This window comes from Erpetoichthys calabaricus, chromosome 10, assembly GCF_900747795.2.
Source record: "Erpetoichthys calabaricus chromosome 10, fErpCal1.3, whole genome shotgun sequence".
In the NCBI taxonomy this organism is placed as follows: domain Eukaryota; kingdom Metazoa; phylum Chordata; class Cladistia; order Polypteriformes; family Polypteridae; genus Erpetoichthys; species Erpetoichthys calabaricus.
In genome coordinates this window covers 62,211,739-62,229,276 of record NC_041403.2, presented here as the reverse complement: position 1 = coordinate 62,229,276, position 17,538 = coordinate 62,211,739, and the positions used below count along the sequence as shown (strand labels likewise).

Sequence of the window (17,538 nt, the reverse complement as noted above, 5' to 3'; positions counted from 1 at the left end):
AGATGTTTGAGGGGTTTACTTATCTAGCAGCAAACTGGGAACACATTTTGAGTGTTTCTTCTGCCATTATTTCTGTCTTGCCATTTCTTTATTTTTGGTTTGAAGCAGTGGCACGTTCACAGATTGCACAGTGGTATGTTTTATTTGATAGATCTTTGTGTGATGAAGGAAAGAGACTAACATATTTTAATAAAACTAAAAAAAGTCTGTATTTTGTGTGTGTGTGGGGGGGGGGGGGGGGATTAGTGGAGTAAAGGATTAGAGACTGAATTTGCGTCTTGTATCTAATGGAGGTTGGGCTTTCATTTTAGGAGAGGTATGTTTGGCTTTAAATATTGCCTTGAGCTTGGGCTATGTTCAAATCCTGTGCTTTCACAGGTCACGTCCCCTGGCCCCTACTTTTCCCAGTTTGTTACTGTGACAGTAAATTAGCTCAAACCGAGTGTTAATACATACGTATGTGTATATCCAAGTGTGCCCTTAAGTGGACTGGCATCCCATCAAAGGGTTGTTTAGAATAAACAACCTCAGAAAGGTGGACAACTTTCTATATTGACTTGATCTTATTTAAACACACGCTGTACATGACCATTCTTTGAGAAAGCAAATGTGTTTCTAATGTTCTAATTTCTTGAAACATTACTATTGTTGCACACATTACTTTTCACTGCTATCTGCTGAAACTTTGTCATCCTCTGTTTCTAAAATAATAGTCTTAAACTTCTGCAAAACAATGATTTAAAATTTAGCATATACACCAATTACATACTGCTTTCTACACAATGGTGTAATATGCAGAGGCATATTAATAGGAAAGAGAAAAAATGTTGAATTTTTATTGGAGATGGTGCAGCTGACTACTGTCTGCTTCTCCAAAGAGATTCAATAAGACTGAAAAATTCAGGAAGAAAGTAAATTGTCTGTCTCAGAAATCTATAATAAAAGCTCAGGATTGGTTGCTGAGCAACAAGAAAGTAACAAGAAATACATAAGACGTATTTATAAATGGCTGACTGAATGAGATCACAAACGGATTTCTGCAGGGATGCACCCATCCATGATGTGCAATCAACATGCAGGAAACTTATGCATGATCAATAAACGATAAACAGGTCATATTCAATCTCTATGCAAAAAACAGTTGCATGATCAATAAACGATAAAGAGCTTATTGTCAGTCTCTAGAAAAAAATACTGACGGCTTCCTCTCTTATTCTTTTTATTATGCTGATTCGTCTTCTTTCCTCTTCACTTATTTATTCATGTAACTTTCTTTCCTTACCTTTTCTCACATACACCTGTAGAAACCGCACTGCATTCTGCTGTGCTCCTAGTCCAGCATGGCTTCTTCTGCATCTGCAACAACTCATCATTTATTTAAACTCTATATAAACACTGTAAAGCTGGGTGGCAAACCATATATTCTTGTCTGATATGTACATGAAAAGCAGCCATATTGGTTAGTGCTGCTTCTTTATAACAGCAGAAATCAACTCATTTTTGATTTCTTAGCCCTTTATTGATTAAGTGGGCTATACACTTTTTCTCAATGTGTGCATTGATTTTCTTTGGTTACTTGCATTTTTCTAACATACCAAATTTAAATGTCAAATGCATACATGTTACTAAGCAACTAGGTATTGTCTTTGTTAGAATTTTTGTGTGCTAGTGTACCTGGAGTGGCATCCCATCCATGGCTGGTTCCTGCCTTTTCAGGATAAGCTGGAAACAGGAAATGGATATGTGAATGAACTGAAGTTTGTAGAGTAGCAACACACTCAAAAATTACTTGATGAATTACAATAGTTTGGAATTATTAGGTATTTTTAGCAAAAGCCTGTAAAGTTTTCATCACTATTTAAATACAGTAATACACTGTTAGCACTGGCAACTTAAAGTCAGTAATGTAAAACAAATATTATATAAGCCCATTTTTTGGCAGTATAATAAGAGCTTTAGGGTAGCCAGCTCAGTCCTCGTTGAGAGGAGAAGCACACTCCTACTAGAATGTGAAGAGTTTAGAAAATGACATGCTTTGTAGAGTAAAGAGTACAAGTAAGGATCCAAAACAGTGCTTGCTAACCATTGAGCTTTACATCTTCTTTGAGCCTCACCAGACTTTCAAAATGTGATCCCATCTCTTTTTTCTTTTCCGGTACTCTATCCTGTCTTAAGCTGTCCATTCATCCTGTTGGTTAGTGGTGTTGCTCCCATGATACGTTAATCACTTCTGCTGCATCCTTCATTTGCATGCTCTATGACGAACCAAATTATTACTTAGAGATATCTTTAAAACACTTAAAGATATCTTGAATTAATTTGTAGAAATCTCTAAATATGTAAAGATGACTCTAAAATCATTTCAAGATGTCTTTAAGTATTTCCAGATATCTTTAAGTCATTTTGAAATATCTCTTGATCATTTGAAGATATCATAAATGGTAATTTGGCTTGCCATACATACTCTCAGCACAACGCAAAGTGTGTAAGTTAGTGTAATATTAATTAATACTAGGGGGCTTCAAACCCTGCTCGCTTCGCTCGCCAACCCGAGCTGCACTATGCACCAGCCAATTTGCGTATCAGCCGCTCGCGTATGTGGATTTCACTTTCACCAAACAACAAATCTTTTAATTCTCATGGATATGCCCCTTCATTGGGAAGAAACACTACTTTTTCCCAGATGGCAACACAAATAAGACAATCTACAAGTCTCACACTTAAAGTTTAAATCTGAACAATATATTCAATCTCTTTTCACTGTTCCGTTATTTCAGCAAGAAATAGTCGAATTTTAGTACTTTCATTATTCTCTATCCTGTTCTGCATGTGTATCGCACCAACGTTTTAGAATTCTTTACGACGTTCTACTTTGTGATCTACTCTTTATCTTTTATTTCCTGGCCCCAGGCGTGGTTAAATCTCTTGGCACAAAGTCTCGTCTCATGGAACATGAAAGTATCTCCCTGAAAAAGTCATGTCTTGACACAGGCTAAAAAGTCTCATCTTGTCCCAGGATTTTTTATTATAATAGAGAGATATCAATAAATTTTAAAAAATTATCAACAAATTAAAAAAAATTATGAGTCAGATAATGTTCTCTTTTCTATAATGTCACCAAAATTCATTTGAAATAATCAAGGCATTTTCTCAAATTTGGAGGGGGATTTACTCCTAAATATTGATATAAATCAAAATGTCTGATATTGATATAAATATTGATATAAATCAAAATGTCAGAAACCTAGTTCCCTAGATGTACCATCCTGCCAAATTTCAGCTTGTTATCTGAGCAGGATATAGTGTTTTTGTTGATGAATGAATGAATGGGTCAGTGAAATCTGCATTATATATACAGTATATATATATATATATATATATATATATATATATATATATATATATATATATATATATATATATACAGTAATCCCTCGCTACTTCGCGGTTCACTTTTTGCGGATTCATGACTTCACGGATTTTATATGTAAGCATATCTAAATATATAACGCGGATTTTTCGCTGCTTCACGGGTTTCTGCGGACAATGGGTCTTTTTACTTCTGGTATTTGCTTCCTCAGTTGGTTTGCCCAGTTGATTTCATACAAGAGATGCTATTGGCGGATGGCTGAGAAGCTACCCAATCAGAGCACACAGTTAAGTTCATGCGTGCTGCTGATTGGCTCAGCGACGGAGTGCTGCATTAACCAGGAAGTCTCATCTCACTCATTCATCATTAACGTGCTCTTGCTACTGCATTCAGGGGATTATCACCTTCATCGTCATCATTTTTACTGCGCAGCATATTCATCACCATCATCACGTCATATATAGCTACGTGTACTTCGCTATACAGTAAGTGTAATCTTATCTACCGATTTCATATTGCTTAGCAGTTGTCCCTGTTATTAATAGAGTAAAGAGTGGGTTGTAAACAATACAGGGAGGGTTTAAAAACGTCCAAATACACATTAAATAATTAAATAAATATGGTGTCCCTACTTCGCGGAAATTCAGTTATCGCGGTCGGCCTTGGAACCTATCTCCCGCGATAAGTGAGGGATTACTGTATGGTTGAAATAGTTTACTGTCAAATAATGCAAAGAGTACGCGACACGTGTTTCGCCCTAATTCTGGGCTCATCAGGCGTACACACTCACTGCACCCCCCTCTCAGGGAATTGAACCTCGGACGTTAGCGCCAGAGACGAAGCCTCTAACGTTGCGCCACGGCATGTGGTTCATTCATTTGACAGCATGTAGATCGGGGTAATTACATTCATTGCATTCGTAGTCTGTGTCACAATCTGATTGTATGGGTGGTTACCTACCAGGTAATGCTTGTGGATGGTCAGCAAGTCAGCTAACATCCGCCACGGTGCCCTCATTTCAGTTGCGAGAAGCAGATCATAGAATGGTTGAAATAGTTTACTGTCAAATAATGCAAAGAGTACGCGACACGTGTTTCGCCCTAATTCTGAGCTCATCAGGCGTACACACTGACGTCCGAGGATCAATTCCCCGAGAGGGGGGTGCAGTGAGTGTATATATATATATATATATATATATATATATATATATATATATATATATATATATATAGATAGATATATTGTGGCAGGCGGCCGGGGTCCATGCCCAGCCATGATGCCCCTGCACACTATATTCAGGATGAGCAGCCCTGGACAGTGCAATACCTCCCCCTGGACGCTAGATGGCCGCCCCCCTGGGTTGGAGTGGTGCCTCAGATTCTCGCAGGGCTCCATGGGACTTGGAGTTGGGTGCAGCCCTGTTGGGTTCTGCAGGCACCACCAGGGGGTGCTGTACCTGGGACTCCTGAGCCCGTGTGGGCAGCAAATTCATCACACCCTGAAGTGCAGCCGGAACTTGGCGATCAAACACCTGGAGCACTTCTGGGTGGACTATAAAAAGAGTCAGCGACCACCACTCAGCGGCCAGAGTTGGGTGGAGGAGGTCAAGGTTGCCTGGGAGTAGTGGTGGTAGGAGAAAGGAGCGCTTTAGTGTTGCTTAGTGTACTGTGTTTGGGACTGTGTTGTGGCTGGAGGGATTACGGGGAAGATGTGCCCTCCATCTGAAGAATAATAAAAGATTATTTTTATACATGCCTCCGTGTGAATCTGTGTCGGGTCAGGCGCAATATAGCACCTTTCTTACAATATATAGATTAATTTAATAATTACGTCCACATTCACCTTATGAATTTTAAATGCAGTATTACAGTATTAATAAGCCATCAAGGCAACAAGCACTTTGCTTAATCGAGCTTGAACCACATACTTACTCAAAGGGTCACATTTCCCTGTTTTTCGTATAATTCATGCGATAAAGTTATAATTAAAGTACTCTACAATTAGAATTTATAACATAAGAACCCTTATTATAGAGAATTATATTTTCTTTTATTCAGTCTCCCTAGCAATTGCTATCAAATTGTCTATAAAACTGCCATAAATTTCTGTAGAAATTTGAAACGAGATAGTTAAAAATAAAATATACTATATTGTGTGTATAGTGGGCAATTAACACTCTAGCTTGGCACTTCACATTCTCCTTACAGTATATGTTGTCTATCCTGTATATTCAACAGTTAAAAAAAACATTCAGTCTTCTCACTCGCCAGATGGTTAATTTTTGACTTACAACACTTTGATATACCGCATGAGGGAAATGATTCGTCTGGGCATTCGTTCACTGTCATTTGGTTGACGTTGTGGAGGTCAGATATTTCACACTGATTATAAACTAAAACTATGAATTAAATGTGTTTTTTTGCTTATATTTTTAAACAGATTGATTATAATTATAGTGTTTACTCAAATATTTTATGGCACATTTTGCAGTAGAGAAAGGGCATATTGCCAATCAGTCAAAAATGGACACCTGTAGTAAAATTGTATGCTGCATGCTTAGATATGTGGCACATTTTTGGAATAAATGTGGTATGTATTTATTTTTGTTTGTTTATTTAAGCTATTTTTGTTCTTACATTCTGAATAACCTTCTTTTAAATTCACAACTTTTCATATACCAATACCATGGAAGGAAACTGAATCATTTTCTGAGTGTTATATGATTGTTACGCCTTATTTAATTAGTGTAAATCTCTGTTTATGAGTCTCATTAAGCTTTATGAATCAAGCAGTGACAGAGCTCATACTGGAATGTATAGCTGTCAATCCAAGCATTTATCATTATAATTATGGTTTTTCATATGGGGGAATATGCAGTCCATTTACCACAGTCATTTTCTATTTTTATGATAGGAAGTAGCAGAATAAGCTATAAAAAATTTAATATGCCACAAAAATAGTTGTTTTATCACAAAGAAATATAAAATTTATATTGTAGTAATGTAAAGCAAGGCTTAAAATAAAAAATATACATTATTTTCAACTTTTAAACCTGAAAACTGCATTTAGGCGTGTGTCAGTGTCATAACTATTAGGAGCAGATGTAATGTGCATACATTAATGTCATATTATGTTCTTAACATTATTATTTTATTTAAACTACTAGTCATAAGGGGGAGGGAGAAACATGAAAGCCTAGTTTATATTCTGCAATATATATTTATTTATTTGTGTGTGTTCTAGTAATGTTATGCATGGCACAAATATCCCAAATGGCATCAAACAAAACTAAACAATGAAAATGAAGCAGAGAGTAAAAAAGTGGGCAACTTATAATGAGTGTAGTTGAAAGACAGCCTGTGGAATATACAAACTCAAAAGATGTGATGCAGATAATTTGATGGGCTTTACAATAGCTGCTTTAGACTGCAGCACTAGCCAAGAAACCAGACCACTCAACATATCCATATGTTCAGAAACCTACACAGTTTCAGTTTGTGTCCAGTACATGGTCTTTCCTCTTAAAAAATCAAATTAACTGTTTCAATAAAAAGACTTTCCCTTTTGTCCTTAGATGCTACCTATCTAAGATGGACTGAAATCTAAATAGTCAACAAAGACCTCAGCATTAAAGTTTGCAATACACCATCTACTGGAATGTGTTTTGTAATGCATCTAGTAATAAAACAGAAAGGGCACGCAAACGTTTGTAGAAATAATATTCAATATTACAAATGTTTGTGATGCTGCATCTTCTAAAATGACAAATGTAATGTGTATGTCTCTATTATGCCACTTGGTATGGGATTTGTAAAAGCAGTGTGTAGCAGTAGAGGTTCTGATCCACCTCTTGAACCCTCAGGTACCACTCCAAACACCAGGTAAAAGTCCAAGACTCTTTTATTTTCTTATAATACAGTGCACAAAGCACCCTCCACTCCACACTACTCATATACTCAACAAACCAAATACAAATACCAATCCTCCTCTCCCAGACACTTCGCCACCCTACCTCCCAGCTCAGCTCAATGTCTGGGCTTTCCCAGAGTCCTTTATACCCCCTGACCGGAGGTGTTTCTGTTCCATTACCCACAAGTCCTTATTCCTTCCGGGTCAGGGTAAACAGTCCTTATCTTCAACCCGGGAGCACGTCGTTTCTTCTTGTCGTGGGATTATGACGCACTTCCGGGTTATAGGGCATATAAGAGTCCAAGAGCCCCCCTACAGTGACTCCCGGTGGTCCACAATGTATCCAGCAGAGCTGTGCATAAAAACTACATAGTCCATGAGGCCCTGCTGGAATTCGGGGCCTGTCCATGCTGTCGAGAGAGCTCTTCTTGGCGGCCTGGGGGTGAGGGCCGGAATATGAAGCCAGCCATCCACCACAAGTGGTAATGTGTATGTTACACCATCTGTTGGAATGACAGACACATTGCAACTGGATGGGCACACAGACAGGCACACAGACACCTTTTTCTTTTTTATTCAAGGATAGTGTTATTTCCCTTATTGCAGACCAATGGTAAACAGCTCTTCCCCTTCCATTGTTTGTCTTTGTGCCATCCTGGGGTCAGGTGACTGGAAACACAAATCCACTTTCATCCCTCCTGACCTTACTGGGTTAGCTTGGTTCTCACAAACATCTAGTGGACCATGAGGACCTTGTTGTTTGTTACAATTCTGTTTCTTCTTCAGTAGGGAACCAGAAGAGGATTCTCAATACAACCTTCACATTTCACATTGGCAGGTTCAGCAAACTGACCTTTATAAATAAAATGGCATACAACACAACTTCTTAAACTGGTGATTTATGCAATGAAGAAGGTTATCCATTGCCAACTGGCACTGTGTTAAAATGTAATTACACCCATATTAAGTCCAAATAAACCCAAATAAAAACGATTATTAGTGTAATCTGATTCAGTACTGCAAGGCATTATTATGTCCATACGTTGTCCAATATGATGTCACTTGTTTTGCTCCTTATCATCAAAGTCAACTTCCCAGCTTTATAATACAATAAGCACATAATGCTTTAATCAATGGAAATTTATTAAGAGAGAAGAGGAAAAAAGTTTACATTATATTATATTAGTCTAGAAACATCTACAAAGCCATTTCTAAGGTTTTTGGACTATACCAAACCACAATGAGACCCATAATATCCAAAAACACTTGTAACACAAGTGAATCCTCCTAGTAGTGCCCTTCCGATAAATTTACTACAAAGGCACAGCATGAAATCATCAGGAAATCATGAAGGATCCTTAAAAACATTCAAAAAACTGCAGGCTGTTCTTGCCTCTGCAAAGTTCTGCATCCATGACTACACAATAAGGACTGTAAGGAAAAAAGGGCTTCGTTGGAGAGTTAACTACAGCTAACCAAGAACAAAAATGCATGTCTCTCATTCATCAGGAAACCCCTGGATGATCCCCAAGAATTCTGGGGGAATTCTTTAAGGACAAATGAGAGATTTTTTTTCTCAGCTTATATGGATCCCATTAGATCTAGTATAAAGCAAACACAGCACTCCGCAGTAAAAACATCATACCAACAAACATGGCGATGATTGTGCCAAACCATAGTCAAGCAGGAAGACAAGAATAGAAAATGCTAAAGTAAGGTCACATCGAAATTGCTGAAGTCCAGACCTAAACCTAGAATGGGCAGTCCTTAAAAATTACCAGTGTTTCTAAATTTAAAGGAGATCTCTAAGGTAAAGTGGGCTAAAGTACTTCCGTAGCAGTGTGAAAGACTGATATTGATTTACAGGAAATGCCTGTCTTCAGTCATTACAGCTAAAGGTGGGTGGCATAAGCAGTTATTAATTATTATATGTAGCATTGTATAACTTCACTCTGTAAATTACATAAAAAATGTGCCATTTGTTCATTGAGATGCCCTTTTTCTAATACAGTATTTGATTTTGACAGTCAGTCTCAAAATTATGCAGAAGTATGGAAATTCAGAAAGTCAGCAAGTATGTTTTCATAGAATATGCCAATCAAACATATATGTCATATTGTGAAATATATGAAGTCAAACTTACTATAAGGAGTGAAATATATATATGACTTCATACATTCAAAATTGACTTTAACTTAAATATAGAGTTACTTGGTTTTACATATATAAAGGCAACCTTGAAATATATTTAAATAGTACCCCTTATATTCAGTTTCACTTTATATATTTTGAGTTTTATTCCATGTATTTCAAAATGACTTTATATATTTATCCAAACCCAAATATATTTCAATTTGGCTTTACAGTATGTATCTGTCAGTTTGACTTAATATAGTCAAAGTTTGCTTCATATATTCATTCTAATATGTCAGGTTACATTAAAAATATTTAATTTTAGTTAATGTGTTTGATTTTATTTTTAAAATCCACATTATATACAGCATATTGGATCTGACTTTGAATAAAGCTATACTGTATATTAAGGAGGGCGGCGCGGTGGCGCAGTGGGTAGCGCTGCTGCCTCGCAGTTGGGAGACCTGGGGACCTGGGTTCGATTCCCGGGTCCTCCCTGCGTGGAGTTTGCATGTTCTCCCCGTGTCTGCGTGGGTTTCCTCCAGGCGCTCCAGTTTCCTCCCACAATCCAAAGACATGCAGGTTAGGTGGATTGGCGATTCTAAATTGGCCCTAGTGTGTGCTTGGTGTGTGGGTGTGTTTGTGTGTGTCCTGCGGTGGGTTGGCACCCTGCCTGGGATTGGTTCCCTGCCTTGTGCCCTGTGTTGGCTGGGATTGGCTCCAGCAGACCCCCATGACCCTGTTTGGATTCAGCGGGTTGGAAAATGGATGGATGTATATTAAGGTTATACCAATGCTGATCTGTTTCTGCATTTGAGTGCTTTTCAAGATCAGTGGTTATTACACACTGATTTTTTTTTCTGTAACTTTAATATTTTTTTCCGTGCAGACCTGATTAGATATTTACAAAATGTATACAGTAGTATATCTGTAATGACCTGATTGTTGGTGATCACATTAGTCACAGAAAGCACAATTTGAAGTTGCAGATAGTACTTTTGCTGATGTATCAGGAAGAACGATCCACACAGACATGTAGAGAAACTGCACCTCTAAACTATACTATACTTCCTTAGAAGGCTGGCGTCCTTCAACATCTGCAATAAGATGTTGCAGAATGTTCTATCAGACGGTTGTGCCGAGCGCCCTCTTCTACGCAGTGGTGTGCTGGGGAAGCAGCATTAAGAAGAGGGACACCTCACACCTGGACAAATTGGTGAGGAAGGCAGGCTCTATTGTAGGCACGGAGCTGGACAGTTTGACATCCGTGGCAGAGTGACGGGCACTGAGCAGGCTCCTGTCAATCATGGAGAATCCACTGCATCCACTAAACAGTATCATCTCCAGACAGAGGAGCAGCTTCAGCGACAGACTGCTGTCAATGTCCTGCTCCACTGAGAGACTGCGGAGATCGTTCTTCCCCCACACTATGCGACTCTTCAATTCCACCCGGGGGGTGGGGGTGGGGGGGGGTTTAAACGTTAAAATTATACAAAGTTATTGTCTATCTATATATCTGCATTGTTATCAATCTTTAATTTAATATTGTTCTTTATCAGTATGCTGCTGCTGGAGTATGTGAATTTCCCCTTGGGATTAATAAAGTATCTATCTATCTATCTATCTATCTATCTATCTATCTATCTATCTATCTATCTATCTATCTATCTATCTATCTATCTATCTATCTATCTATCTATCTATCTATCTATCTATCTATCTATCTATCTATCTAAAAAATCCTATTGTAAAGTATGCCCTTTAATTGTAATAAATAAATGAATAAGATCTAGCATGTCTAATATTCATAAAACTCCTGTCTTTTACAGGGTGGAATGATCGCTTTGCTCCTTTCTATCCTGTGTCTGGTGCTGATTCTCTACACACGCCGCCGCTGGTGTAAGCGTCGCCGAGTTCCCCAACCACAGAAGAGTGCGAGTGCAGAGGCAGCCAATGAGATCCACTACATCCCTTCTGTGTTAATGGGTGGTCAGGCCCGTGAGAGCTTACGCAACTCACGTGGCCAGGGCCACAACTCCAGTGGAACTCTCAGTATTCGTGAGACTCCCATCCTAGATGGTTATGAATATGACATTGCAGACCTTCGTCACCATTTGCAGCGTGAGTGCATGAATGGAGGAGAGGACTTTGCAAGTCAAGTTACACGCACACTGGATTCCCTGCAAGGATGCAATGACAAATCTAGCATAGACCTCACACCTGGTAAGTGGTCTTTTATAGTACAATATATATTGCCATTTCACATTCAGACTATTCACACTGAAAATATATTGTTTACTTTGTTTTATAATTAAATTACTGTTTCTTTTTTAAAGATTCTTATAATATGGATAATCTTTATTTTTTTACAAGTGAAAGGTGCTACTAGTTTGTAATATCCTGTTTTACTGTTATTTTCTTTTAGACCAATCAGAATATACTGTAAACAAGAGCTGAAATATGTTTAATATTGTGTCAGTTTAAGTGTGAAAGTATTTTAAAATTCAAGTTTAATCAAAGTAATGATATCTGTCTTTATTTTTCTACATTACAGACTTGTTAAATAGAAACATATATAACATTCATTATGTGGCAGCATTTTCCCTGCATTAATTTTATAACATAAAAAACAAAAATGTTTTTTCATTATCTAGACAGGCAAGGACTTACAAAAGTGTTTTAAAATGGGCAAAGCAGTAGAATCCAAAGAACAGGCATGCCAACTTTGAATATGTTAACATCAAATGTTAAATAAGAGACTACTCATTAAAAGTTTTCATATAGTTGCACATAAAATGAATATATCTATTATATAAAAAAAGCTTGGGACGAAACAAGACTTTTTGGGCGACAAGATGTCATCTTTTGAAGAGAGACAGAGAGAAACTTCAGAAAGACACTTTCACGTCCCACGACACACGGGACACGATCAAGTCACGTCATACTGACATCCACGTCAGACAGATTTGAAGAGAGACAGAGAGACACTTCAGAGAGACACTTTAACGTTCCACAAAAGCAATGGAGAGAAAAGAATGCAAATTTGGAAAAAAAGGAATGTAAGCAAAGACTTAGTGAAGAAGAAAGATCTGCGCATTGAAATGCTGAAACAGTTGTTGGTGATAGTGCAGAAGATGAAAACATCAATTTACAATATAACACAGAATATCTACAAACGTTAACACCGTCCAGTCTCCCACCAGACGAATTACTGTTGAAAGAAGGATGTATCGTGATGTTGTTTTATAATTTATATATGAGTGATGGGCTATGCAATGGGACAAGTTTAATTGTATTGAAAATTGGTAGAACAATTCTAACATGTAAAATTTTAACAGACGACAAGAAAGTTAATGTAGAACATATTCCGCAAATAAAATTAAACACAAAAGGAGATGTTGATATGCCATTTGTATAAATATTCATGTTCATATCCCTCTTTTTCTTCAGGACAGGCAGTGTATTCTGTAGTGCAAGGTCTAGAATAAAATATGCTGCTAGCCTAATGCACACATTCTCACACACAGGTATGCTTCCCAACATCAAGAAATTTAGTGTCCATAAAAAGCCACACTAACCTCAATCAGCCTTGGATCTCAGCTCTGTGGGATGGTGACATTACCTGCCTTATACAGCATATTGTCTATCATATTTTTAGTTAATTTAATTTTACATTTAATATTGCACACAAACAGAAGCTGTATTATAATAGCTGAGGATATTGTTGCTTATTTGTGAAAAGAAAAGTTTTATTGCAAGTTACAACTGGTAACATGTCTGTGAAAGAAGAGAATAAACACCATTCTCGTTTAAAAACATTGTTTATTTCATAGTATTACAAACATTTTTAATATAATTTTACTTTATAAATTGCTATTAGTATTCTTTATTAATTGTAAATAAAACTTTCAAAAATAGCTCTGTTGTGAAATGATCAGTAGAGAATGTTCAAATAAAATCTTGAGTTAAGAAGAAATGCTGGTAAGAATTTCTCTTTAAATGACAGTGCATCTTGTAAGGTGTGTTGGAATCTGAGTTGTTTCTATAACTAAAAGAAGGATAATCCAATCTATTTTCTATTTTCAAGGAGCAAACTGGAGTTGATGTCATAGTTATTTCCTATGTCAGGTGGCTAAGCTTTTAATGAAAAGATTTTATTTTTACTACACTAAAGATGACATTAATGTTAAGAAAGATCAAATGATATCCATATGTGTAGCCTGACGCTTCATAAAACGTTATGAATTTCAAATGAAAAGTAACAATAACCACACAACACATCGTAACAGTAAATATCCTGCTTACATTTTCACATTCCAAACTATGCTATGTGATGGGAATAATTTGGTTACATAGCACAAACTGAAAAATGCTTCATCCTATAACATCTGAAAGAGAAAAAGAGATAGAGAGATATCTCATGCACAAGAACACCCAAGTGTATTAATCAATCAACCAATCAATCAGTCTTCATTTTAAATGTGTGAACTATCACAAGGTGATCTATAGAGCAAAGAAAATTGCAAATATTATTCTGACAAATTCATGATTAGATTAAAAGTGAAGCTGTATTCCATGCATGAATCAATGATACAGAACGGAAAGATGCAAAAAGTATATAAAAGTATTTGGAAGAAGTCCCTTTGTTATAGCAGGGTACCAGGAATGTAAGACTTATTCAGGTAGTATCAGTAACAAGCAAGAAACACCCCAAGATGTGACATGTGCTATAGAACACACACCTCCTGGGCCAATCAATGCAATATGCAAATCTTTAGGATGTGGAAGGAAGCCGGAATACCAAGACAACCCACTAGGGAACACTTAGTTTGTCCCTGGAGCTGTGAAGCAGATGTGCATCCCACAGCTCTCCCTCGTTACCCAAGAATACAACAGATAGCATTGCACTGAAAATGAGTGAAGCTAGAAGATAGTGTGCATTAAAGTATGCTATGGGTCAGTTTAAAGGCTCAATGTAAAAAAGAGAATAGTATCTAATTAAGTGACAAAAATGTGGAAACCATTGTTGCTAGGCAACAAAACATGACACATTAATAGGGACTGACATTCAGAAGTGCGCTTTCTACAGTAACACCAAGCCAAAAAAATGTAACAGAAAAAAATGTATTACTTTGGATTACAAAACTCTTCAAATTTGTTACGGAGGTAAAAAAAAATTCAAATTAATTATCTTACTTAAAATGAAAGTGTTTATAAGGTTCTGATTGAAAGGTGCCTTTGAATATTTGTACAAGTCTATAAAGTTGTCTAGTAATTGAAGATTACAACCCATTCACTCCTGGGTAAGGTCATCCCTCCCAAAAGAGAAGCCCGAAATGAAATAAACTATGATGTCTGCCACACTGACACCCACAGCTACTGTATGACAAAGCTACAAAGTTTAATTGATAACATGGTGAAAGTGTGTACCAGTCAACAGTATCTTTAAATTGACAGGTTTGTGTGTCAGACAGGAAAAGAAAGCTATTGCTATAAATAAGCAATCAAAAGGCCTAAATTTAAATAATTTGATGCCCTTTTTAATTGTTTATAAATCAATTATAAACCATTAATTAACTAACTACATTTATATAAGGCCTAACCTACTCAAAGCACTTTGCATAGACAGTGGGGAGCTACTTAACCACCACCAATGTGTACCATCCAGTTTGATAACACAACAGCAGTCATTATTGTGCCAGTACACTAACCACACAGTAGCCTATTAGATGGTGGGATCAGAGAGAGAGAGTTAACCAAGAATGGACAAGGGATTATTAGGGCCTGGAATGACCAGGCCATGGTGGGCATTTCACCTAGGATATGCGAGTACCCAGGAATCATTTAAGACCAAAGAGAGTCAGAACCTCAGTTTTGCAACTCATCTGAAGTGCAAGGCAAATTTTTATAACCCAGTATCTCTGTCACTGCACTGGGGCATTACATTCCACACAAAGACTACAGGGTAAGTGCCCCCTGTTGGCCTCTCCAACATCTCTTCCAGCATCTCTTGTAGATGGCCTTGCATTCCAAGTACTGGTTAGGCTCAAACATGCTTAGAGATTCAGATGTATTACCTGTTCTGAAGTGCATATGGTAGGACTGCTGACCATATGCTGGCCATATTGTACCAAAACTATTTTTTTTCACCATATGTAGTACTACTGTGACAGGTGTCTGGTCACACTTACAGGTAATCTAACTTAGTCACCATTAAAATATCCGACTAAGTCACCCAGTTTAATTAAGAGACTAGGAACACTTGAGATTTACAGAAAATAGCACACAGGGTTCTTTAAATTGGGTGGTGAGTAAACACACAATGAAAGACACAACAGTAATTTCAGAAAAAGTAACAGTAACTTCTATTACACAAGACAATAAAGTAAATTAAAAAGATAAACGAACATAAAAAAATCTAACAATATCAGGTACGAAATTCCTTTTTTTAAAAAAGGAAAGCACACAGTCCACACTCTAAAAGTCCATTAAAACAAGAATTGGAGGATGCAACCTTTAGTGGTGCAGAGTCCAGTTTGCGCACTGTGTTACCCCAACAATTAATTGTTCAACTGTCCATGGATGCACTCTGTTCACAGGATACTCGTTTCCAAACAGAAGTTTTCTCAAATTGTTGAATGCCTGTCAGCGTCTCCTTGTCATTCCTTTTTTTCCACTCTGGGCTCCTTGTGTTGCTGTGACCTAGGCACGCCTCATTTGTCGTCTGCCAGCTTTGCTTGGTCCTTTCATGCGGCTTCCCTCTCTCACTGGATCCACAACTGGCGTCTCCTTGTGGAGCTGTCTCTTCCTCCCTGGAAGTAAGTGTTGCCGTCTTTGTGCCTCACGTCGTGCCAGCCACGTACCCCCGTCTGCCTACGACCCGCTGTCTGAATGTCTTGGCAGCATTCTCAGTGGACCGTCCCCTGCCTTCTCCTGCCCAGAAGTTTAAATCTCCTTCAGTCCCTGCCGTTGTCAGTCCTGGACAATCGGTTTAAACAATGGCACCTCTAAATTTCCTGGGTTTAACAATTAATGAAAACACAAGTTAACAAAATGTATTGTTACCAACCATTAATGAGTACAGATCTGCTGATTAGAAACCAATATTGTCAAACATGTTAATTTCCAAGTCAGGTAAATACAAACATCCTTCAAGGAAGGAGCAGTTCTGTTATCACAACTTTGTATTGTTTGTATACTCAACCAGCCAAAAACTTCAAAGCGGTGACTCCTTTGCAAGACAGCAAATACCTACATCCTGCAGACAGCCATGACAACAATCAGTAACGGGATTACCCAGGAAATTTGCCTTTTAACTTCTCACCCCCAGTCTCAACAATGGGTGCCTGATGGAACCACCCAGTGTACAAAAAATGCCCCCCTCTGACACTACTCCTTTTAAAAATTCCATTTCTAGTCATTATCACAAGTTCTGCTTTTCATTTGGTAACTTATGATACGTAGATCTCATTCACCTGCATTTATACTGCTTATTTTTGAGTAAAATAAGCACCACTTATGTTATTTTGCTTACAGTAAAAACTCCAGGGAAGATATGTTGAGTATCAAAGATCAGGTATGCATCAATATTTATTCAAGATACTTTTTTTGAAACCATTTTAAATTTTGCAAACGCAGACTTTAAGATTTTACTTATAAAGAAAAGAGAGAGTATAATGTTTTGAATTGACTGTATTTTTTGTAAATATCACAAATTATAACAGCTTATAAGATAAAATGAACAGTCTCATTTGTGTGTGGCAGTACATGGTAATGCTGGCATGTGTCCTGAAAATGTATTTGCTGTATTTCTGGCAAATGATGCCTTTTTTTTTTTACATCCCTTGTGGCATAGAGCTGGCCCTCTTTCCTTTTGTGTGCTGTTTTGTTGGGAGTTGCTGATGATGAGGTGGGTCTTTCTTCTGATACATCAGTCATCAAACTTGCCAAAGCTAGTGTGTGGGGAAGGTGCTGGTGTCTTTGAATAAGAGGAGATACCAGTGCTACTCCTGACTCTCCCAAATGTCACTATGCACACATCCTGTCTATGATAGTACACATCTAGCAGTATAATTTCAATAACTTTTGTTAGAAACAATTCATATTTGCACTTTATATCGCCAGCA

At 37.5% G+C, this 17,538-nt stretch overlaps 1 protein-coding gene across 3 annotated transcripts in view; it reads left to right on the top strand.

The window, feature by feature from the left end:
- The window catches only part of astn1 (astrotactin 1), a 1,266,263-nt gene that overhangs the window by 264,477 nt on the left and 984,248 nt on the right, over positions 1 to 17,538 (top strand). For all 3 annotated transcript variants that reach the window (XM_051933197.1, XM_028811318.2, XM_028811317.2), the window contains exon 3: positions 11,242 to 11,635. In XM_051933197.1, coding sequence (XP_051789157.1) covers positions 11,242 to 11,635 — 394 coding nt within the window. The remainder of the gene's footprint in view (positions 1 to 11,241; positions 11,636 to 17,538) is intronic.